This window comes from Tachysurus vachellii, chromosome 1 (genome assembly GCF_030014155.1).
Source record: "Tachysurus vachellii isolate PV-2020 chromosome 1, HZAU_Pvac_v1, whole genome shotgun sequence".
In the NCBI taxonomy this organism is placed as follows: Eukaryota; Metazoa; Chordata; class Actinopteri; order Siluriformes; family Bagridae; genus Tachysurus; species Tachysurus vachellii.
This window is the reverse complement of record NC_083460.1, coordinates 21,665,244-21,688,833: the sequence shown is the minus strand read 5'-3', so window position 1 is coordinate 21,688,833 and position 23,590 is coordinate 21,665,244. Positions and strand designations below refer to the sequence as shown.

General features: G+C 39.8%; 2 protein-coding genes across 2 annotated transcripts in view; one reads left to right on the top strand and one right to left on the bottom strand.

Annotated features, from left to right (window-relative positions):
- LOC132850500 (AP-2 complex subunit alpha-2) overlaps positions 1–7,081 on the top strand; it is a 29,036-nt gene extending 21,955 nt beyond the window's left edge. The window contains exons 14-22 of the mRNA XM_060877138.1: positions 170–337; positions 1,654–1,832; positions 2,237–2,319; positions 2,709–2,799; positions 3,030–3,152; positions 3,999–4,115; positions 5,329–5,398; positions 5,595–5,729; positions 6,237–7,081. Coding sequence (XP_060733121.1) covers positions 170–337; positions 1,654–1,832; positions 2,237–2,319; positions 2,709–2,799; positions 3,030–3,152; positions 3,999–4,115; positions 5,329–5,398; positions 5,595–5,729; positions 6,237–6,314 — 1,044 coding nt within the window. The 3' untranslated portion in view covers positions 6,315–7,081. The remainder of the gene's footprint in view (positions 1–169; positions 338–1,653; positions 1,833–2,236; positions 2,320–2,708; positions 2,800–3,029; positions 3,153–3,998; positions 4,116–5,328; positions 5,399–5,594; positions 5,730–6,236) is intronic.
- Positions 7,082–9,985: 2,904 nt separating this feature from the next.
- Positions 9,986–23,456, bottom strand: LOC132850484 (ras-related and estrogen-regulated growth inhibitor-like). The gene is made up of 4 exons (XM_060877113.1): positions 23,243–23,456; positions 23,067–23,123; positions 21,313–21,386; positions 9,986–13,231 (listed from the first exon to the last, which is right to left on the bottom strand). The coding sequence occupies exons 1-4, from the start codon at positions 23,349–23,351 to the stop codon at positions 12,755–12,757; spliced, it is 717 nt and encodes a 238-aa protein (XP_060733096.1). The 5' UTR covers positions 23,352–23,456; the 3' UTR covers positions 9,986–12,754.
- Between the last annotated feature and the right edge of the window lie 134 nt (positions 23,457–23,590).

Sequence of the window (23,590 nt, the reverse complement as noted above, 5' to 3'; positions counted from 1 at the left end):
ATGTTTCTCTGCTTCATTCTTCAAATCATGTTTTTTTTTTTTTTTTTTTTTTTTTTTTTTTTTTTTTTTTTTAATTTTAAATAAATCATTATAATCCCATTTGCAGCAACCAAAGTGATTTTTTTTTTTCTTTTCACGAATGTTCCTGCACTCTCTTTATCTGTAAAAGGCCACAGTGTTGGAGGAGATGCCTCCTTTCCCCGAGCGAGAATCCTCCATCTTGGCTAAGCTGAAGAAGAAGAAGGGATCTGGAACAGGTACGGAGGTGGATGAAAGTCGAAAGGAGCGCAACGTTAACGGGAACAGCGATCACACTGCGGCTAGCACTAACACAAAAGTGAGCTTTCTCAGGTTTAAGTCTCATTTGACTCCAGTCTTAAACAGACATGCGAATGTGTTGGACTGCGATATTACACCATGTGTGAACTGACATCAGTGTTTATTTACAGCACAATGATAAGATCCGATAACATAAGAACTTATTAATCCCAAACCTTTTTTTGCCAGAGACTGCTTCAGATTACACAAGAAAAAAATCTATAAATAAATGTAAATGATATGAAGTATGTGCAAGTCCAGATTTATCTTTCATTAAAAAAATTGCATGTATATAATATGTATTTATTTAATTAGTAATTGGCAAACTGTCATTTTTTCAGTTTGTTGCAAATAGATTGAACAAGTATTCACAGGTATTTTTAAATTTAACAGTTTAGTGTTTAAACAGTAAATATTTTATTGCTGCAGTACAGCAGTGCTTCTCACACACATTCAGAGAGGTGGGGAGTAATGGGGAGAGAGAGAGAGAGGAAAACTGTACAGCATTGTTCGTGCAGTTAAAGTCATGGTTAGTACGACTGTAATTTTGTCCTCCATATTTTTAAAGCTGTGTTTCTTATTTGCAGTCATTGTGCTAGTTTAATCGTGTGGATGGTTCGTTATACCCAAACCAGCGCTGGTCTATAAACACTATAAACCTCGTTCATATTTTAAGCAGTTGGTTGTCTCTATTCATGTCTCTGTACATATTCATTTCCCATCATTCTCCTTGTGTTCTTCTTTCTCCTGTACTCTTCAGCCTACTCCTTCATCTTTTGCTTATGAAGCCTTGGCTAAAGCCACACCCCCAATCAACAGACCACGCCCAATTCCCATGTCCCCCACTCTGAACACGACTCTCTCCCACTTATCACTTCACACTTCTGCTGTCTTCCAGGTCCCTGCATGGTGTGCGCTTTAGTGTGCGATTCCTAAAGGACGGCAAATATTTTTTAGGATTTTGTTTGCAGTTTTCAGGATCGTCTGATGAAACCAAATTTTAGTTCTTATTCATGTCAACAGAAGATAATTTGAGATCTGATCTGGGGACAAAACCTTTAATGAATGAATGAGTCAAATCCTTGATATAACTGAATGCTTGTGTGGTTCGTCTTTTTGATTCTTTACAGCCGTGTTTCTGTACAGCTTTAATGTAGATTTGATGTAAAATGACACACACATGCCTTTGTTTCTAAGCTGCGTGGTTTGTCTTGAGTTATGTTGTGCATGTTGCTTACATCACCTCATGTTTGTTGCAAGTGTTTATTTCAAGTCTGAAGATTAATAAGTGAGCCTGAACAACAGAAAGGAAAACTTTAGCGTCATCTCTTCCAGGTGAACTCGTCTGCTCCTCCTTCTGACCTTCTGAATTTGGGAAACAGCACAACTCTGAACTCTGCCAGTCCTCCAGTGGCGTCCAACATGGGCAGCCTGCTGGTAGACGTCTTCTCTGAAAACCTGCCGGCAGCCAGTTTCAGTGCCTCTACACCCATCATCGAGGAAAACCTGTCACGGTGCGTTTCAGTCCCAGATTGTCTTTTATACAACACTACAAACTCCTGCTTCATAAGTCTGCCATTTCATTTGAAATTTTTCTGTTTTTATTTTTAAATCAGATCATTTGAGACTCATTTCTATTTTCATTAAAATAATTTGTGTGTTAGTAAATCTTTTCATTCCAAATATTTCCCCCTTTCATGAGTCTAATCATTGTGAATAAGCATAACACATAATTCCAAATCATTTTTATAGATCCCACAATTCCAGAGGTTTCATATCATTTGATTTGTGTCTCTGATGAACTTTATAACTTTCTGTTGACTTGTGGGTGTGTTATTTTTAGTAATTGTGTCTGTTTTAACTTCATTGTGTGTAATCTAGACTGTCGACCCAGTCACTAAAAGTCGTGTGTTTTCAGGTTTGTGTGTAAGAATAACGGTGTCCTGTATGAGAACCAGCTGCTGCAGATTGGCCTGAAGTCTGAATTCAGACAGAACTTGGGTATGTGCATCAAATATCTTACACACATGGGCTTTAATGTTTTTTTTAATAACTGTCATTTTTATAAAGACCTTTTATAAGAGCTTTTATTACAAAATGCACCTAAACCTCATTTGATTGTCTTCAGTAATGCAGCTAAGGCAGCAGGAGGGTCATATTTCATATTTATTTTGGAAATGTTTACTGCAGGTGGAGAATTGTGTGGATTCTTAAATTATTTCAGCCTGCGTGTGCCAGCATGTGAGGGTTGTGAATGCTTTCTGCAAGATTTGAGATGCAGATCTCTCAGATTTCTTTGCTGCTCTGCACTATGTGTGTCTGTGTGTGTGCGCGCTGTGCGTGCGTGCACATGTTCTTGATGACATGTCTGATATGACGTGACGTTTCAGGTCGCATGTACGTGTTCTATGGAAACAAAACCACAACACAGTTTGTGAATTTTTCTGCCTCTGCGGTGTGCCATGATGCTCTCAGTAATCATATCCTTTATAAAAGCATATAAAAGCTCTGTTGTGTCCCACTGGCCAGCGCAGATTTGTAATGAATAAAATGACTTAGAAAGGTTCAGTGTATTTGTTTTAGTAAATATAGAATATATTACTAAATATTAATGAACTTCTGATTTGTTATAAGCTTTTATACTAAGTAGTAACCGATGCTCTGTATTTGCCGTATACGTCTATGGTTGTGTCCTTAATCCCTCATTTACAGCTGAATATTCACACAAAAGTGATCGATCCTGTAATAGATGGAGGAGCTCAGCTTCAGCAGGTCCTCAATATCGAGTGCTTAACTGACTTCATAGATTCGCCAGTGCTCAATATTCATTTCAGGTGAGTGTGTGTTCCTCGACCTGCTCAGTGTTCTTAGCAGAACTTCAGATATCAGCTCACATACAGACCTTTCTGAAGGATGATGGATTTTATTTTGAGAAGTGACTCCATTTACTATAGTCACATTTGAAGAGCTGTGCAGTAAAATACAGCATAATGGTTCTATATTACTTGAAGCATAAAACCCATATGATTAAGTGAACATTTGTACTTTCAGGCTGTACCTGAGTGTGCTCATGTACGTAAAGTGAAATCTCTAAACTCTAACCGCAGTTCATCGAGACCATCGAGTTCCAGTTTGCAAGCTAATAAGCAGACTGCAGTAGTATAATTGCATAGTGCTTTTACTTTCTAGCAGCTCTTCGCCTCTGTTGCGTTTGTAACATTCACATGTACAGCTAGACTCTGCTTTTCATAATGATCTCCGAGCAGCATGAAAAAGACGTCGACGAGGCATCGAGACACAAGTGTTTACACTAATTACACTATACATAGACAGAATACGATATCAGAAGTGCAACATCAAATGTGTTGATATTTTTTGTGCTGTTTAGTTTCATGTAAAATCAAAATCCACACAAAGCCTCTGTTTTTGTTTAAATGCTGGTAAATAGGTGCAGTGAGCAAAACAACCCTCACATTACCACCTATATAAATATGTGCTTTACACTGGTGTGGTGATCTCATGCTCCACGTCTCGTCTCAGCTTATTTTCTCGATTCGTTAGTCGGTTAACTCTTATTACGGATTGCGACGATCATCAGCCTCTGTGATGGAAAGGATGGAGAGAGGATGTTTAAACTGAAACTGTATATATTTTTAAAGCTTTACCTTCTGATCTTACAGGTATGGTGGCAGCATGCAGAACATCTCTGTGAGACTTCCCATCACGCTCAACAAGTTTTTCCAGCCTACGGAAATGACATCTCAAGAGTTCTTTCAGCGATGGAAGCAGCTAAGCGCGTATGTAAAGTTCACATAATAGTGAACATAACAGCAAACGCTAGAGTTAATGCACTTTTACCTGCCGGTGTTGTGAAATATAAAGGATCAAATAACATCACTGCAGAGTTTAAGAGCTCAGTTTAGCAAAAATTGGTTATTATAAATTCTATGATGCATTCATCACTTCTCCAGAGGTAAGTTCACCTTTTAGCCTTTGATTGGTCTAAGAGTTGATTAAGAGCAGAAATCTGATAACTGCACGCTGCATTGATTTTAGTTTATGATAAAAATCAAGTCAGAGAGAGGAGAAGGATTGTTCTGGAATCCTTGTTGTGAGTTTTATGGAGTCATGGTTGAGCTCTTGTTAGTTTGGTTTACCTTTTGTGTATCAGACAAATTCCATGCTATTACCAATAGGGGGCGTGTCAGGACCAAAAAGTGTTTGGCATTCACTAAATTCCAGGGGTTTCTTTACCACAACGTTTCTGGAGGTCTTGGAAGAACGCCTTCTTTCAAAAAAAAAAAGAGCATACTACAATGGATAATGAAGTACAAAACAGTCATACAGGTAGTTGTTATATTTTCTATCTATTATGCTTTATTATCTTACAGTTAAGCTATTTTTGCAAACAACCAAAAACTACAGTTAGGGTTAGATTATCAAATAGGCCACGCCTGCCCGATGATGCAATATCTGTTACGCTGTTCTGAAATCCCTGGAAATAAGTGCATCCCAAAAGTGTTGGGCTGAACCCGAACATCTGTCCCCTGAGTACTAAATGTTAGTGATGATATGCTGATCATTTCATTAAGAGGAGCAACCTTGAGAAGCCCACGCACATGTAGATTGTTACTAAAACTTATCAGTTATGATGGTCCTTTATCTTGGGATAATAATCCGCTCTTCATTGTCCTGAGGAGAAAATAAGAATGTCTTAAAAGCACTATTAAAATTCAGAGTGCTTTATTACTTTAGCTGTTTTATCTGGGTGTCTGAGTGATGTCTCTGGGAGGAAGGCTGCGAATTATTGTAGTATACAATGTAATGGGACTTGCTTAAAATCACCAATTACCGATTTAAAAGTTGTGCTTGTTAATGTGAATATTAAAATAAAATGCAGTCACAGCTAGCATTGTTTGCATGTCATTTATCGTCTGTATCTGTCCCCTTTCGGTGCAATGTATTTAATAAATGTAACTAATTTGCTGCTTCTCTCCATTTTCCCCCCAGTCCTCAGCAGGAGGTGCAAAAGATCTTCAAGGCTAAGCATTCCATGGACACAGAGATCACCAAGGCTAAGGTATCTACAGACTGTGTTAACGTCTGTGTTCACGACTGTGTTCACGTCTGTGTTCATTGGATTAAACAACTAAATCATAATCTAATCTCACTGCTGATTAATGTGCTCTTTTATTAATCTACAATCACTGAGCTCCATTACAGAATTTTCTAATGGACTTTTTTCCTGACCTGTGTGTTGTTTTTTTTTTTTATAGATTATCGGGTTTGGAACCGCACTGCTAGATGGTGTAGACCCCAATCCTTCTAATTTTGTTGGTGCTGGTGTTATACACACAAAAACGATGCAAGTTGGCTGCCTTCTGAGATTAGAGCCTAACACACAAGCCCAGGTACACAAATCACACTGAAACACACACGCACACAAACAGGTAAATAATCAGTCTAACACACACACATGTAAATAATCAGTCTAACACACACACAAACAGGTAAATAATTAGTCTAACACACACACAAACAGGTAAATAATCAGTCTAACACACACAAACAGGTAAATAATCAGTCTAACACACACACACACACACACACAAACAGGTAAATAATCAGTCTAACACACACAAACAGGTAAATAATCAGTCTAATACACACACACACAAACAGGTAAATAATCAGTCTAATACACACACACAAACAGGTAAATAATCAGTCTAACACACACACACACAAACAGGTAAATAATCAGTCTAATACACACAAACAGGTAAATAATCAGTCTAACACACACACACACACGCACAAAACAGGAAAATAATCAGTCTGACACGGACATACACACAGGTATACTCAGTACCGTGACTGACCTGATCATCTTCTTTCTCGTCTTCTTTCCTGTGCAGATGTACCGACTCACTCTGAGGACTAGTCGAGACACCGTGTCTCAGAGGCTGTGTGAGCTGCTTTCAGAACAGTTCTGATTGCTGCTATATCTCATCAGGCATTGCTGGTTGATGAGGATGGTCCCTCATTTCCTGTGTGTGAGCGTATTAAACTGTGGCGCTTCCCTGACACATATACATCAATATTAACTCCATGTACAGTGTAAATGTCCAGATGAAACATATTTTTTACTTCCATAAATAAGTGACCTTTTCATCCCTTACATTTAGCTCAACTAATCCTTGTCTGCTTAATCAGGCCTTCAGATATATACAAGGTTTTTTTGTTTGTTTGTTTGTTTTTCTGCCAAATGCAGATAGATCAATGTGTATTAAAGAGGAAGCAGGACAGAACATTCTGACTGATGTTACACTGAATTGAATCCTGTCACTGAAACAAGTGCCTTGGACTCTGGAATTCTGTGTCCTGTGGAAGGTTCTGGAGAAGAAAGATTTCAGTATTTCATTGATCTTGTATAGAATAAATCAATTCTCAGGGGACGACACAGTAATTCTTCTTCTGAAGTTTTTTTGAACCACAAACATAAATCAGAAGCCAGTGCTTTGAAAGTGTTGAAATAAAAGTGCTTGATCAGGTGTTTTTTTTTTTTAATATTATAAATAAATGACAACAAAACCGTCATGGCTTGGCCACTGCCAGCTCTCCATGTGCCTTCAGCTTGTGTGTTCCTTCAGACTGATGCTCTGTGACTCATGTGCCTGTTGTCCACATCTGAGAGCATGCTTATGCTCTACTCTTAACTTTCAGATGGGTTTTTGCCAATTAAACTACAATCTGATACTCATCTAATCTGCTGGGTTTTCTTTTTTTTTTTTTTTTTTTTTTTTAATTCAATAACCAGAGCTCCTTTCTTTAAATAATAATTTGGCTAAAATACACATTGTCCCAATACACCACATGTAAACAGAGAACCAGACAAAGATGTTTGTTTCTGAAATGTACTTCTTTTATTTTTCACTGAACCTATGAGGTTAATGTGGCCAAGTAAGGGAGAGATTATAGATGGAATCACATTCAACTAAAACAAGGACAAAAATAGACTAAAAGAAAACACACCTATAAGACTTTCCTTCACGGCATATAGTTTGGTGTCGATGTACATAAACTTCCAAAAGAAAAAAAAGTTCTTCCTTTAAGACTTCTGTACTCATATCCTGTGATACCAGCTGTTTGTTCCATTATTTTCTCATTAGTGCTGTTTAATCAGTAAAAAGTATTTGAGCTAATATAATTTTGATCTATGTGGTATAATGATAATGCAAAAAAATGCTTTTTTTTTATCTTTTATGAAACACTGATTTCAGATCTCATTCATCACTCTTTCAGTAAAGTTGTCTGCGAATGTTTGAACGCTCGGGAAAGCAACAAAAACTTCTGTCCGATTTGTAGAAGTTTCAGAAAGGTGTGTGTTTGTGCCAGAAAACTCCATAAAAGGTACAAGCAGCTGAGAGCACAGTACGCACAGGTAAAGTCTGAAAGGCAGAAGTGGAATTTATAGAAAATGTTTAATAATATAATATATTAATAATATAAGGGACTGTAAATATACAGTACATGCTTATGTCTGATTATGGTATATGTTAGTTTTCTCCAGGTACATAAGTGCAGCATTTGTAAGTAAAGGGTCAGTTGTCATCTTGTGTATAAATTCATTCAGGAGCACGAGAAGGATATAAACGTTTCTTGCGGAATTTACAGGATTTTCTTGAATACCACGTTTCTTCTGTAAACACTATGAATCGTCAGCTTGATAGATGAGGACCAATGTTAAGGCCACAGGCTTTCTGTCTAAAACCCCACCCAACTTTAAACACCCTGAATTGTGTCACTGACTTGTTAGCATGCACTTTATCATTTTATTGGCTTAGAAATTTTAACCCACTCGCCCCTGGACCAGCATGTGTAGACTCCTTTGATCTGTACGCTGCTCACTATTTCTGTTAAATGAAAGAACACACCGCCTTATGATCATGGCAAAGCATAAACACAGCGTCCAGTAGACTCATCACTTTATTACTTCATGTGGAAAATAAGATAGAAGAGCACTTGTCTTGATTAACGAGCCTCCTTCCATCCTGATTACATCAGCCCACTTAAAACACACACTTCTCTAATTTCTTCACATGTAATACGTTGTGCTCTCTCTCTCTGTCTCTCTCGCTCCCCCCCCCCCCTCCTAAAGCTCTAAATAATGTCCTTTATCCACAGACTGATGACATGACCTCATCTTTAAGTGGCTGTGAAGGGTTGGAGTTATTTTGATATGTTCTGCTTCCTTCATTCATTCATATTGAGTAACTGCTTTATCTTTTTCAGAGGAGCTGTGGATGGGGAGTCTGTGAGGCATGGACACATCCTGGATGTGAAGCCAGTTCATCACAGGCCACACACACACTCCTATGGGCAGGTGAGCATGAGCAGTTCACCTACCTGAGCTCAAGTTTGAGCAGAGACCCTGGAGTTTTAAGCCTGTAACGCTGACCATAGCAGCGTAATTGTCCTCTTGTACAGCTCTTCTCCTTAGTGACACGTTAGCTGGAAGAGAAACAAAGCTGGCAGTTTAATTCCTGCAGATCAATCAGATCAGATCAATCTGCACTTCCTTAATGACTAAATCCCAGTCAGTCTGACTGTAGACAGCATCTAATCACAAGTTTACTCTGATGCGTGAGAGAGCAGTGCTGCATTAATACAGTGATATGAATGTAAGTCTTGAATATCTCATAAATGTAATCAAGGTTTAATAAGCTGTTATAGGGCACGACATGTCATCTGTCACAAAGCAATGAAGACTAGATTGAAGATGAACCCATGAGAGACAGTTAACACTAGAGATGAGCCGGATACTCGGCTGAAACGAGTATCCGGTACGGATAAAGCACTTCTGCCAAGTACGAGTATTATACGAGTAATACGAGTCAATATCTGTGCTCGGATTGAATGAAAATCATCATTGGGTAGCTGATTGTGTCAGCGTTCTGTGATAGGCTAGTCACAGCGCCCTTCCCTTAACCCATACAGATGTATTGTGTTGCTGTGTCTCTCTCTGCTCACTCACAGTCACACACAGAACAGCTCTCTGTCTCGGGTCTTTTCCGTTAACGTTTAGGGTTTCTTCAGCTTTTTACTTCGGGTTGTAACGTTAATAATACGTACTTACTAACCAGTAGAGTTCTGGTAAACGTGTGTTCGTTCAGACGTAGTGCTTGCTTGGTAGAATGCGACTCGCATTGCGTCTCTGCCTGTCGGAGATTTTTTAAACCTTCAGCTGTCTCTAACCAGTAACCAGACACTGACACGTATTTCATAAAAACATAAAGGTAGTAAGCTAGTGTTATAAATATTACAAATTAATTATTAAGCTACACACACACACCTGGTGTGGAAAATAAAATAAAAAAAATCACACTGATCATAAAAGAATTAAAAGTTAAAAAAGAAAGTTTTGTTCATTACATTTTACTTCATAATTGCACTGCATTGTTTTGTTTTCATTGTTGCAAAACTTGTTCTATAATATAGTTCGTTTGCTATCGTGATCAAAACCATTGATCTGAAGCTCAATCCTGATGCTGTCCTGTAAATATTTTTCTAATCAGCAATAAATATAACAATTTCTGATCAACCCATATCAATTGCATGCTTAAAATAACATACCGCTTAAAGCCCCGCCCATTTCAAGACAAGCCCCGCCTATCTTCCGGGCTAGGCCCCACCCTCTCCGAGTACAGATACAGATACAGATAATTCATATGGTTAACAGATACAGATACGGATACAGATAATGCTGTACTCGCTCATCCCTAGTTAACACACACACACACAGGTCAGTCATATAATTGCTCAGAAATGTGAAGGGCTGTTAGACGACATGTTAAGCCAGTGTATATTGATTTTATTTCGTTTTTTTTATACAAAAAAAAATCATTTTCAGTTCATCTTTAAGGTATATCAGTGTGAATATGCAGTTGTTTCATGAATCATGTTACTAAATACAGATGCTTTGTTGTAAAAGTGTGTATTTTATGTTAGATAATTAGGTACTCTATTACAATGGATTATGTTCCAATGGAAAACAACATGAGGTTAGACACCAGACTGAACCTGAATGAGCTTTCTCTTGTCAGTCATTATAGTGTATATACATAGCACACTGCTCTTCACTGACTGAACACAAAGGCTTTTCTATGACCGAGTGAGTTACTCTGGAATTTACTGAGAAGCAGCATCAACATTCACGGTCTTATGCACTAATATTGATAGTGTGACACTCCATAAAAATAGCATGCACAGATTCAGGTTATAAAATTCAGTAATTGACCTAATGAACAAGACAAAGGCATCAGAGACAGAGAAGAGCTCCATGAGAGGATCCACTCAGCAGGGACACTTCTTAGACATTTCCACTGTGTGGAAATAATGTTCTGTATGAGTTCTGTGCTGAAATGGTCTACCACAAAAAGAGTTCCTTGTAGAGGAAAGGGTCAAACCTATGCAGGCCTTTACCAGGAGAGGAATCCCCTCATGACTAAACCACAAAGCTGCATTGGTGATGTCTAAATTTGTTAACATCATATTTCAGCTATTAACAATGTTCGCTATAAGTACCTTTCAACACTGCTTGGAAAAAATACTGATTTCTCCCATCTGGCCAGATTTATGTTTGGAGGAAGCCAAAGAATACCTTAAATTCACAACATCTGCAACTAACTGTTCAATACAGTGAGGGGGTCCAGAATGGATTGGATTGACAGCGTTATGTAACGATATAGGACCAGGTGCTCACTATGGTGCAGTCTCTATGAAACATACATCTAAAATTAATCAGGAGTGGTTTAATGAAGTTCTGAACCTTCCCTTCTCAGGCTCCTGATAATGATAACAGCAGAAGAGACAGCTTCATCTGTTTCCCTTCAGTGATGAGCCATGGCTTAAAAACATTATGACATCAAAACATTTTATTTCATTTTAGTAAACAACTGCTACTGTGGTTAATAATCATTACACGTCTGGCTACTCAGAAAAGCTGCATCAAAAAACTGATGCTGACTGATTACAGTTTGTTAAAAAGTGCACTTTTAAAATGAAACTTTTTATTTCACCCGTTTGCTTCTGACACATTTCTACAGTGTTTTGAATCCCTCTCTTATAATCTCATGCTATTATTTCACATGCCAGTTTCACAGTCAGGATTCTGTCCTTTCCCTTCAAATCCAAAATCAAATTCTACATCTGTGTTTTCTTTCCACAAGAATAAGGTCTAAAAGCATGCAGAAATGTTCCCCAAGGCGCAAAAGTACAGCAGGAGCCCAAATTAATGACCTTATTAAAAGACACAAATCCAAGACATCTCACAAAGCAGAACATTTCGAACATTTTCAATTATAGGCTTTTGTATACTTTAAATGGCTTTTGCAAAACATTTATTTAATATAATGCTTTTACCATTTAGGGTTCTATATCTTAAAGGTTCGCTATAGAAAAGACCTTTCTTGAAAGCTAAAAAGTGGTAGTCGGTGCTAGCTAAGTTATGGTGTTGGACAACTGATTGGAAGGTTGTGAGTTTAAATCCCATGCTGCCACTCCTTGGGCCCCTGAGCAAGGCCCTTAATCCACAATTGCTTAGCTGTAAATTGTAAGTTGCTCTGGATCAGGGCATCTGGCAAATGTCTAAAAACTCAGAATTATACAATTAAACTTTAAAGAAGCCTTGAAGAGTATTCTTTTTACTAAAGAGCTATATTAAAGACCTTGCATTAACCTACAGTGAGCATATCCTCTCAGGTCATTTTGGTGGTGAAATTATTTTGGTTCTACATTCAGCTGCAAAACCACACTCACTCTCACGCCTTACCAAAGACTCCCGAACATGCCTTGTAAACTCTGTCTTATTAACTGCCATAAAATAACAGAAGCCTTGACTTTTTTCACATTTTTGTCACTATAAAAGCAGTTTTTCCAAGCATTTCCTTAATGTAAATTACCAGAGAGTCTATGTTTTTGCTACAGATTAGCTCCTAATACACCTAAACCAAGTAACCCAAAACACTAAAAAAACAGAAACATGTGCTGGAGGTCAGAGCATAGAGAACTGTTCCCCAAGGGAAGAAAGTTAAAATTAGACATTATCATTTCATTATCCATTTCGTTTGTGTTGAATGTCTGTAAGCAGCTTATGTTTAACAGAATCATATTAACTGTATAGTTTCTTCTACTTTAGTGTCGTTCATCATGTTGATCTTCCTGCTTTACCATTTCCATCATTAATGAAAGTTGTCGAATAGATTAAAAACAATTCTCACTGAAATATTCTTAACTTTGATATTTAATGTCTCCAGCTGTCCTTTTATGTCCGATATCAAAGCAGAGATTGCACACTTTCTTTTTTAGCCTACAACACTTGCAACCAAAAGGCATTAATGGAAAAACATATTTTTTCGTTGAAGCTTCTCACTTCTCAGTCAGGCAGAAGGTCTCTGAATGAACTGAAGCTGAAACTACGGCCTGTGGACCCCAGAGCCGCATTAGAGTGAATTCTGGGAATTTTCTCCATCAGTCGGGACACGCCACGTCTTCGGAAGGAAGGAGGTGATTTGTCCATTTGCTGCACTATCTCTGCATAGAGCGCATGAAACACGCTGGCTGTTTCTTCCCAACCATCACGGACAGAAATCTCACGCAGAGGAACTTTGAGGCCGTGTGACAAACTCTCGCCCTCCTCTACTGACACCATCCTGTCAAACTCCAGGTCTTTTTTATTAGCAACAATGATGACTGGTGGAGGATCAGGACAGCTTCTCCTGCTGTGGATGTGATTCACTAGAAAGCACAGCCGCATGACTTCATCAAAACTACAGCGGTCAGTGACAGAGTAAACTATGAGGAAACCATCGGCCCATTTAATTTTCTCTTCCATCAGCAGCGCATCCTCCTCCTGCATGGGAACACAACATGAATAATTCTGGGGTTATTATGAACTGATCACTGACACTGTGTAACTGACATACACATTTACATGATCACTTTCACTTTTTGGCACATTGATGGTTTTACTATTTTACAGCTTTTGAAATAAAGTGTCTGTGTGACTTCACCACAGTCTTGTGGAGATACAACCAAGTGTAGAAGTCTTTCCTTGCCTCTACATTCATAGTCTCTACATCAATAATGCTCTTGTCAGACCTCCTTGTGGCCACACATTGTAATTGATGGCTCAACGCTAATTTGGCAGAGAATCTCAGAGCTACATAATCCAGACAGCCATCAGCCACCTATACCCCTTTTCCACCAGAAAGAACCGGGTAAGGGTTCAGAGCTAGCGAACCTTCCACTGGCGAATCTTCTAAGAACCGGTTTGCCTTTCCACCGGTTAAAGAGCCATCACAGAGCTAAGTCTGACGTCACTGTATACGTGTCACGTTATACAGCAACGTTAGCGCAGCAGCGGCAAACACAACATCAACAATGGCGGATGTTGCTTTACTGTTAATGCTCAGGTTGTAACCGAGAAAGTACATAACATTATTTTATCATTAACACAGGAAAAAAGTTAGCCTTAGCATGTAGCTACCTACTATCATGTGTGCTGATAACTGAACACATTGCAGTAAAGTAAAAGTGTATTAAACATAAATATACTTTATCAAACGTGCTAACAGTAACCCCGCCCACAGCCCCTGACACAAGCGGTTCTTAAGTCTAGACCAGCAACGTTTTGGTGCTACTTAAGAACCACTTTTCCTGGTTCAAAGCCGGTGCTTTGGCTGTCGAAAAAGTTAGTTAGTTGCTATAATTTACTGCCATGTCAGCTACTGAGGCTATCTTCATGGCAAGAACGGTTAATAAGAATTAAAATAACCTAAAATCACAAAGAAATAAATATAGACAAATATAGACAACTTAAATGAACATTTTTACATTAATATATGACAGAAACAAACTTTTCCTGATGAAACCTTGTAAAATAGCTCTTTAAATGAATTGGCCTCATAAAATAACCTTCTGTGGTCATTATGCGCAGGACAGTCCAACAAAATATGCAGTAAGGGGAATGCTGCAGTACAAGCACTGAATGGGGTCTTCTCCTTTCAGCAAGTGTTCATGTGTCAGTCTTGTATGCCCGATTCTACATCTGGTTAAGATCACCTGATCGAATCTTGATTTCATAGGTATTAGAGACCTGTTAGTAATTTCAGGGTGTATTTCAAACAGTTTGTTATTCGACCATGTATTCCATTCCTCTTGCCACTTATTTAGTACATAGCCATTGATAATAGGTCTATATTCCGAGGGAGGAATTTGGCATCCAGTCACAGTCTGCCTTAAAGCTTTCTTAGCAGCTGTATCAGCTTGCTCATTTCCTGATGTCCTGGAATCCAACAAAAATTTACATTATAGGATTGATTCTGCAGATGATCAACTTTGGTTAAAATAGTATCAATCAACGGATGGTTATCCTCCAAGGATTCCATTGCTTGAAGGCACGATTTAGAATCCGTAAAAATTATAGTGTTCTTCAGTTGAAAATTATCAATGTGTTCCAAAGCTAAGAGCAAAGCACAGGCTTCAGCTGTGAAAATTGAGCATTCTTTTGGAATTATAGTTCCATACTGGTGATGTCCAGTCACCATCGCTGCAGCTACGCCATTTTCCGCCTTTGATCCATCCGTGAATATTGGTAAGTGTAAGGGGTACTGACTTCTTATGTCCATATATTGCTGTCTATAAACATTTGGATGAGTCACACCTTTTCTCTGATGTCCTAAAAGCATGTTGATTACAGGCTTCTTTAATATCCAAGGAGGCAAGGAACTGAAGTGTGTTTGACGCAAGTTGTCCAAATTTACGTTCAAATGTCGTAAGTGCGGATGCCGAAAGGTTTCTGTCGAAGAAGAATGAACTGGTTCTAAATTAGGCTCTGGCTCCGAACCAGCACTCAAACTGCCTCGGTCGAAAAGGGGCACTACTGCCCCACTGACTTGTGGGAACCCTGTTCTTACAGTCATGAGGTGAAGTGCTACTGTGGAACATGAATCATCTGCACACATCTGTACTTTAACCTGGTGATGAACATCTGGAACCAATCTTAAATTAGTGATTAGGTGTCTGGTGACAGCTGCAGGATTTCAGTGGACTGGAAGGACTACTTAAACTCCTACATGTCATTGGCACAGCATATAGTTCCCAGTCTATCCAAGTAGAAGCTGACCTTTATGCAGTCCTGTCCAGGGACCACACTGTTCAACCCTTAGGGAAAGGGGCCATGTTCATGTAGACTTACACTGTGGAATCAAACACAGTCCTGGAATGATTACCACATTAGACCCTGCAGTCAAAATTTACATTTGCATTTACAGCATTTGGCAGACGCTGTAAGTCTCTATCATTGGATACATTAACTCTGGTTCACTAGGTTACATACTTAAAACACTATTCACAGTTTTTTTTTTGTTGTTTTTTTGTTTTTAAACTGCTCAAAAAATAAAGGGAACACTTAAACAACACAATGTAACTCCAAGTCAATCACACTTCTGTGAAATCATACTGCCCACTTAGGAAACAACACTGATTGACAATCAATGTCACATGCTGTTGTGCAAATGGAATAGACAACAGGTGAAAATTATAGGCAATTAGCAAGACACCCCCAATAAAGGAGTGGTTCTGCAGGTGGTGACCACAGACCACTTCTCAGTTCCTATGATTTCTGTCTGAAGTTTTGGTCACTTTTGAACGCTGGCGGTGCTTTCACTCTAGTGGTAGCATGAGACGGAGTCTGCAACCCACACAAGTGGCTCAGGAAGTGCAGCTCATCCAGGCTGGCACATCAATGCGAGCTGTGGCAAGAAGGTTTGCTGTGTCTGTCAGCATAGTGTCCAAAGCATGGAAGTGCTACCAGGAGACAGGAGGCCATAGGAGGGCAACAACCCAGCAGCAGGACCGCTACCTCCGCCTTTGTGCAAGGAAGAACAGGAGGAGCACTGCCAGAGCCCTGCAAAATTACATCCAGCAGGCCACAAATGTGCATGTGTCTGCTCAAACGGTCAGAAACAGACTCCATGAGGGTGGTATGAGGGCCCGACGTCCACAGGTGGGGGTTGTGCTTACAGCCCAACACTGGGCAGGACGTTTGGCATTTGTCAGAGAACACCAAGATTGGCAAATTCGCCACCGGTTCCCTGTGCTCTTCACAGATGAAAGCAGGTTCACACTGAGCACATGTGACAGACGTGACAGAGTCTGGAGACGCTGTGGAGAATGTTCTGCTGCCTGCAACATCCTCCAGCATGACCGGTTTGGCAGTGGGTCAGTAATGGTGTGGGATGGCATTTCTTTGGAGGGCCACACAGCCCTCCATGTCCTCGCCAGAGGTAGCCTGACTGCCATTAGGTACCGAGATGAGATCCTCAGACCCCTTGTGAGACCATATGCCGGTGCGGTTGGCCCTGGGTTCCTCCTAATTCAAGACAATGCTAGACCTCATGTGGCTTTAGTCTGTCAGCAGTTCCTGCAAGACGAAGGCATTGATGCTATGGACTGGCCCGCCTGTTCCCCAGACCTGAATCCAATTGAGCACATCTGGGACATCATGTCTTGCTCCATCCACCAACGCCACGTTGCACCACAGACTGTCCAGGAGTTGGCGGACGCTTTAGTCCAGGTCTGGGAGGAGATCACTCAGGAGACCATCCACCACATCATCAGGAGCATGCCCAGGCATTGTAGGGAGGTCATACAGGCACGTGGAGGCCACACACACTACTGAGCTTCATTTTGACTTGTTTTAAGGACATTACATCAAAGTTGGATCAGCCTGTTGTGTGTTTTTCAACTTCAATTTTGAGTGTGACTCCAAATCCAGACCTCCATCGGTTAATAAATTTGATTTTCATTGATAATTTTTGTGTGATTTTGTTGTTTCTTGAAATGACAAGAGATTGAACAAGTACCTGAGCAGCCTGTGTGGACAAAAATGGCCGAATCCTTCTAATGTTGTAGAGAAGGAACCGACATGAGTGTGTCACATTAGCAACATGAGAGGAAAAGGACAGTTGATTGTCCATGGATACCCAAAGGTTGCGAGCTGTGACTGAAGGGGAGATCAGATCATTATGCAGGTATATTGCAAGATCATGACCTGGAGATGAATCATCTGGGATGATCAGCAGTTCATGTTTGCTAGGCTGATGATATTTCTGCCAGACATGCTGAGATCAGAAGCTGTTGTATCTGAGGGTGGGAAAGAGAAGATAAGTTGTGTATCATCAGCATAGCAGTGGTAAGAGTGGTAAACCCATGTGAGGAAATAACTTTACCAAGAGAGTGAGTATATACAGGGAGAAAAGAAGAGGATCAAGTACTGAGCCATGTGGGACACCAGTGGAGAGTCTGAATGGAGCAGATGTCTCTCCCCTCCATGTTACCTAATTCTGTCTCTGTGGAATGAGCTGCTTTAAAGCCAGACTAGTTGGGATCTTGGAGGTTGTTCTGTGAGAGATAGACAGGCAGTTGATTATAGACAATGCGTTCAAGAATTTCTTTCAAAGAAACGAGAGAAGTGATACCGGTCTGTGGTTACTGATGTCTGATGGATCCATAGCAGGTTTCTTTAAGATGGGAATAACCCTTGCTCTCTTGAAGGTAGTTAGTACCTGACCAGATGCGTTGGATCTACTGATGATAGTGGTAATGAAGGGCAGAAGGTCTTGCAAGATGATCTGGAGCATAGTGGAAGGGAATGGATCCAATGGGCAGGTGGTAGAATTGCAAGACTGGATGAGTTGTAAAATCTCTTCTGCTGCTACAGTTGAGAAATGTGACAACGAAGAAGTAGAGAAATCCAGACTGTGAGATTGTAGAGGCAGAAGTGAAGGTTTCCTGCAGATTCCCTCAATCTTCTGATGGTAGAAAGAAGCAAAGTCTTCTGCAGTCAGGGAGGATGAAGCAGGTGGAGCTGTGTGGTTGAGTAGAGGAGAGATGATGTTGTGGAGCTTACTTGTAGAAGGAACTCTTGCCAGAAGTCCAAGGGTAGTGAGGAAAAGGATTCAGGATCAGGAAGAGAAGAAAGAGTGCCAGAATCTACAGAAGAAGGGGAGACAGAGTGGAGGTTGAGAAAGAGAGAGGGTAGGATAGGGAGAGTGATGGTGAAGGATACCAGGTGATGGTTGGAGATGTGTAGTGGGGCAGCAGTCATGTCTGTAGCTGGTGTAGCAGTGTTTTGTGGGGATATCCAGGTCTCTGTTAGCGGAAGAAAATCAAAGGAGTAGTGGGAAGCTAAAGCAGAGATAAAAATCAGCTTTCCTTACAGCAGACTGCCAATTCCAGAGCCCACCTACCACCACTGTTTGAGACTCACCCAACCGAGGAGGGTAGATGAGATTACTGGAAATGAGACCTCTGGTCTGTAGACGAGAGCATCTGCGAGTGGAGCTATGTTCACGTTAAAAAAAAACATCAAATGATCTGATCTGATCAAATGATCTGATCTGCTGCTGGGATTTTCACACAACTACACCTTCTCTAGAGTTACACAGAATGGTGTGAAAAAACAAAAATCATACAGTGAGATAAGGATCTGCAGACTGAACCACCTTTGTGTTTCAGACTGGTCTGAGCTGAAAGAAAGATTATAGCAACTCAAATCATCACTCTGTACAACCTTGCTGAGTAGAAATGCATCTCAATGTATCACAGCATATCAAACATTGATGGGTTACAGCAGTGGAAGTCCACATCATGCTACACTCACCCAAACTGGACAGCTGGAGACTGTAAAATGATCAGGTGATGTTTTTTAATCTTCATCGGTCAAGTTTGGCTGAGTCTGTGCTCATGATGGTCTCAGATTATTGTTCTTGTCTGACAGGAGAACATGAGGTGGTTCAGCCATCTACCTTACGGTTCGATGTTGTGCATTCTGAGATGCTGTACAGTGTGATTATTTGAGGTGCTATATCCTTCGTGCTAATGCTTATCTGATCTTGCGCATCCTCAAGATGTGTCCATCCACAGAACTCTCTGTTTTTTTATGCTGTATAAATTCTAGAGACTGTTGAGTGTAAAAATCCCAGCAAGGGATCAGCACTTTCCGAAAAACTCAAACCAGATCATCAGTCACCAACATCCATAGCATGGTAAAAAACACAAAGATCAGACTTTTTTATTCATTCTGGTGTTTGGTATGAACATTAACTAAAGCTTTTCTCTCTCACTATACTTAGCCATAGCCCAAACTAATGACTTGGCAAAACTTGACCAGTCATGATTACAACACAAGCAAGATGTCTTATAGACCTGAACATTCTTAAGTATGTTTACAGAATTGCTGATTTATGTTCATTTTCAGCTTTTTTATTAAATATGAAATCATTTACACTTTGATGTCCCAAAATGGTCATCCAGAATGTTCATCTGCAACGTTAAGAGGTGACTACAGAGATGGGTTTGAGGCACATATCTGCAGTCAGAGTGAGATTTAAAATGTGGTGTGGTAGAATATATCAAACAGTACTAGACACTTATTTACAATGTGTTCGAGGGATACTTACAAACAAACCTTCAATTTAAATGAGTAAGCCCTGCCCACAATTCACACCTTAAGGGAGACTGAAACTACTCCTGATTAATCAGCTGAGAGAACAACTAAGCAAAGACCAACATTAGATAACTATAAGATCAATAATGCTATAGAATATAACAAAATTCAAATCACACTACTCTAGAACAAAGTGAGTTAAGCAGATAGTACACAAAAGTCATACCTTACCAGAAGACAACATATCAAATAAAGAGAGTTAAAGCACAGAAGATAATAAATCTCAATCTGGAATGTGTAATCAGCTCTGAGATGGTACAGCTTCTTTGCCCTGTGTGAAACAATGGCTCTAACCTTCTTCTGAAAAAAAAAAGGCACATTTACATGTGTTTCTGGCAATCAACAACACACTTCTCCCTAGACTGATTGTAATACCATTAGGCATCAGTTAAAGACTGAGTTCCCTTCATGTCCCTCAAACAAGAAACACTTTGCCACAATCACTCTATCAGTCAGATCAATCACTTGCTAAATTCCCAAGTGTGAAACACTCTTCTTGCTTGGTGACTTTACCACTCAGGTTTTGAGAACATGCAGCTTGGGAATGGAGAGTCTGGTAGATATGGTATTGGCCAGTCTCATGCAAATGGAATAAAGCACAACCACTCCAAGTACTGACACCTAACTTGCTGTCATAGTACACTCATCAGCAATGTTCATGTAACCTGTGCTATGAGTGGTGCAGACTGCTGGAACAACTTTCACACGAGTGTGTCCAAACGCCACATGACAGTGAGATTCTAATTGCAAATCACCAGCAAGAGTCTTCATTGTGAAGAAAGGCTAAGATTCATCACTCCCTAACCAATATTAAAGCATCTTTGACTTTATGAGGCCAAAATATATGGACAAAAAAAAGAGCATCCTTAGCATGCTGGACCTCATCCAACGCTCTCAGACAGACTGGCAGTATTCACAGAACCAACGGTCATAAACTCATCTGTGGCATCAGCAGGAGAATATCCTTTCTTGCATTTGTGGGCAAAATGAAGGGGATCTGCCAGGAAGACTGTCTAAAGTCACTTGTAGGCTTGTAGAGACTTACACAAGAAGACTCAAAGCTGGAATTGCTGCCAAATGAGCTTCTACAAAAGATTTCTAAAAAAAAACTGCAAAAACAAATTTCTAAAATCTGGTTATTGTGTAAATTAAAGGCTCAGAAAGTTAAATTTAATTCATTTTCTTTCAAATCTATAACACATGTCCAAAATCTGCAGAGGTCTAAATATGTTATTACATGTAAAAGTATATATAATGAAGAATATGTTAATGAGAATGTTCCTTTAATGAAGTTACTGAGATCACACTGCTGAGTCAAGTCTCAGTTGAACCCTTTAAGATACACCCTTTGGGATAACTGTATCCTACACATAAAAGATTGGCTTTTAACAAGAGCTTGTTTTGTCCATTATGTTTCTCACCTGTCCTGCAGTATCAAGGATCTCAAAGTTCACAGCTTCACCCCCAATACTCAACTCATGTCTGTAGATGGTCTCTGTTAGAAAGAGTCATACACACGTTATTCCTGAGCTCTAACTAATAATGGAATAGACTTTAATAGGCACCTGCACATTCATGCACTTCTCTAATCAATCACATGGCAGTAGCACAACGTACAAATTCATACAGATGAAGGTCTATAGCTTCAGCTATGTTCATGTTAAAAAAAAACATCAAATGATCTGATCTGCTGCTGGGATTTTCACACAACTACACCTTCTCTAGAGTTACACAGAATGGTGTGAAAAAACAAAAAACATCCAGTGAGATAAGGATCTGCAGACTGAACCATCTTTGTGTTTCAGACTGGTCTGAGCTGAAAGAAAGATTATAGCAACTCAAATCATCACTCTGTACAACCTTGCTGAGTAGAAATGCATCTCAATGTATCACAGCATATCAAACATTGATGGGTTACAGCAGTGGAAGACCACATCATGCTATACTCACCCAAACTGGACAGCTGGAGACTGTAAAATGATCAGGTGATGTTTTTTAATCTTCATCGGTCAAGTTTGGCTGAGTCTGTGCTCATGATGGTCTTAGATTATTGTTCTTGTCTGACAGGAGAACATGAGGTGGTTCAGCCATCTACCTTACGGTTCGATGTTGTGCATTCTGAGATGCTGTACAGTGTGATTATTTGAGGTGCTATATCCTTCGTGCTAATGCTTATCTGATCTTGCGCATCCTCAAGATGTGTCCATCCACAGAACTCTCTGTTTTTTTATGCTGTATAAATTCTAGAGACTGTTGAGTGTAAAAATCCCAGCAAGGGATCAGCACTTTCCAAAAAACTCAAACCAGATCATCAGTCACCAACATCCATAGCATGGTAAAAGACACAAAGATCAGACTTTTTTATTCATTCTGGTGTTTGGTATGAACATTAACTAAAGCTTTTCTCTCTCACTATACTTAGCCATAGCCCAAACTAATGACTTGGCAAAACTTGACCAGTCATGATTACAACACAAGCAAGATGTCTTATAGACCTGAACATTCTTTAGTATGTTTACAGAATTGCTGATTTATGTTCATTTTCAGCTTTTTTATTAAATATGAAATCATTTACACTTTGATGTCACAAAATGGTCATCCAGAATGTTCTGCTGCATTACAGAAACTAACAGCTTGAATTATTTTTTTTCTGTATACAGCCATCTACTGCTATCCACAAACACTGCAGTAAATCAATAATGTCTGCCGCTGGTATGAGGGAATAAGGTGCCAGGTTTCAGGGCTAAAACACTGGTGAAGTCACTGTGAAAAGAAAAAAACAATGTGTACCTACTAAAGTACACACCCGTAGTTAGATACTAGACTAATGTACCATCCAGTATGTGAATACTGCGATTTATAAATGTTTCTTTCGGTGGTTAGTGACCAACATCTCCTGGAAATGTGCTTAAATAAAAGAAGCCACAGTGTTCAGAGTTAATTACCTCACACATGAGTAACTGTCATGACAGAAGAGTAATTAAGTTTGCACACAGCGATACCCCATGGCCACTTCTTGTTATTGCAGCGTTATTTAACTAGGACTTCTGGTCCAGGAGCATTAATAATGTATATTATTATAGCGACCTCAGTGTCTTCACACTCCGGGTTTCTGTCTATAACACTGCTAGTGAGACCTGATCATGATGCATGTGCTCGTTTTTAACACACCTACCCAGAGTCGGGTCATATTCTCCGATAAATCTCCTGGTGATAAAGCGCACAGCCAGAGCTGCAAGAAAACATGCACATCAACTGGACATAAACTTATTAAATACACATTAAACTGGTGTATTATATAACTGAAGTGTATACTGTATAATTTAATCCTCATATATCAGTCGCCTTTACCTGTTTTTCCTACTGAACCTTGTCCCAGGATCACAATCCGGACTGTTCTGGCAGAAGGGAAGCTCCCGGTTCTGCGTAAAGTTCGTGATAAAGCGAAATTAGCAGACATGATGGTTTACTGAGCCGCTGCATGGACAGGAGGGAAACAATACTGCAGGTGAAACTGAAGAAAACTGAAGATAAACCGGAGATTTACACAAGAGGAGAGAATCCGCGCGACTGCAACGGAGAACCTTCACCGCTCTAACACCGTCTCTCCCGTCTGACACACGCACGCACACACACACTCACTCTCACACACACACTCTCACCCTCTCTCCTCCAGACTCAACACAAACAAATCATGTC

What these genes read in the sequence shown, in the direction of transcription:
- LOC132850484 (XM_060877113.1), bottom strand. Translation starts at nt 23,351, where the DNA reads ATGTCTGCTAATTTCGCTTTATCACGAACTTTACGCAGAACCGGGAGC. An exon ending in AGGTTCAGTAGGAAAAACAG is followed by an intron (nt 23,124 to 23,242) that starts GTAAAGGCGACT and finishes GTTTTCTTGCAG; the next exon opens with CTCTGGCTGTGCGCTTTATC. An exon ending in AGAATATGACCCGACTCTGG is followed by an intron (nt 21,387 to 23,066) that starts GTAGGTGTGTTA and finishes TCTTTCTAACAG; the next exon opens with AGACCATCTACAGACATGAG.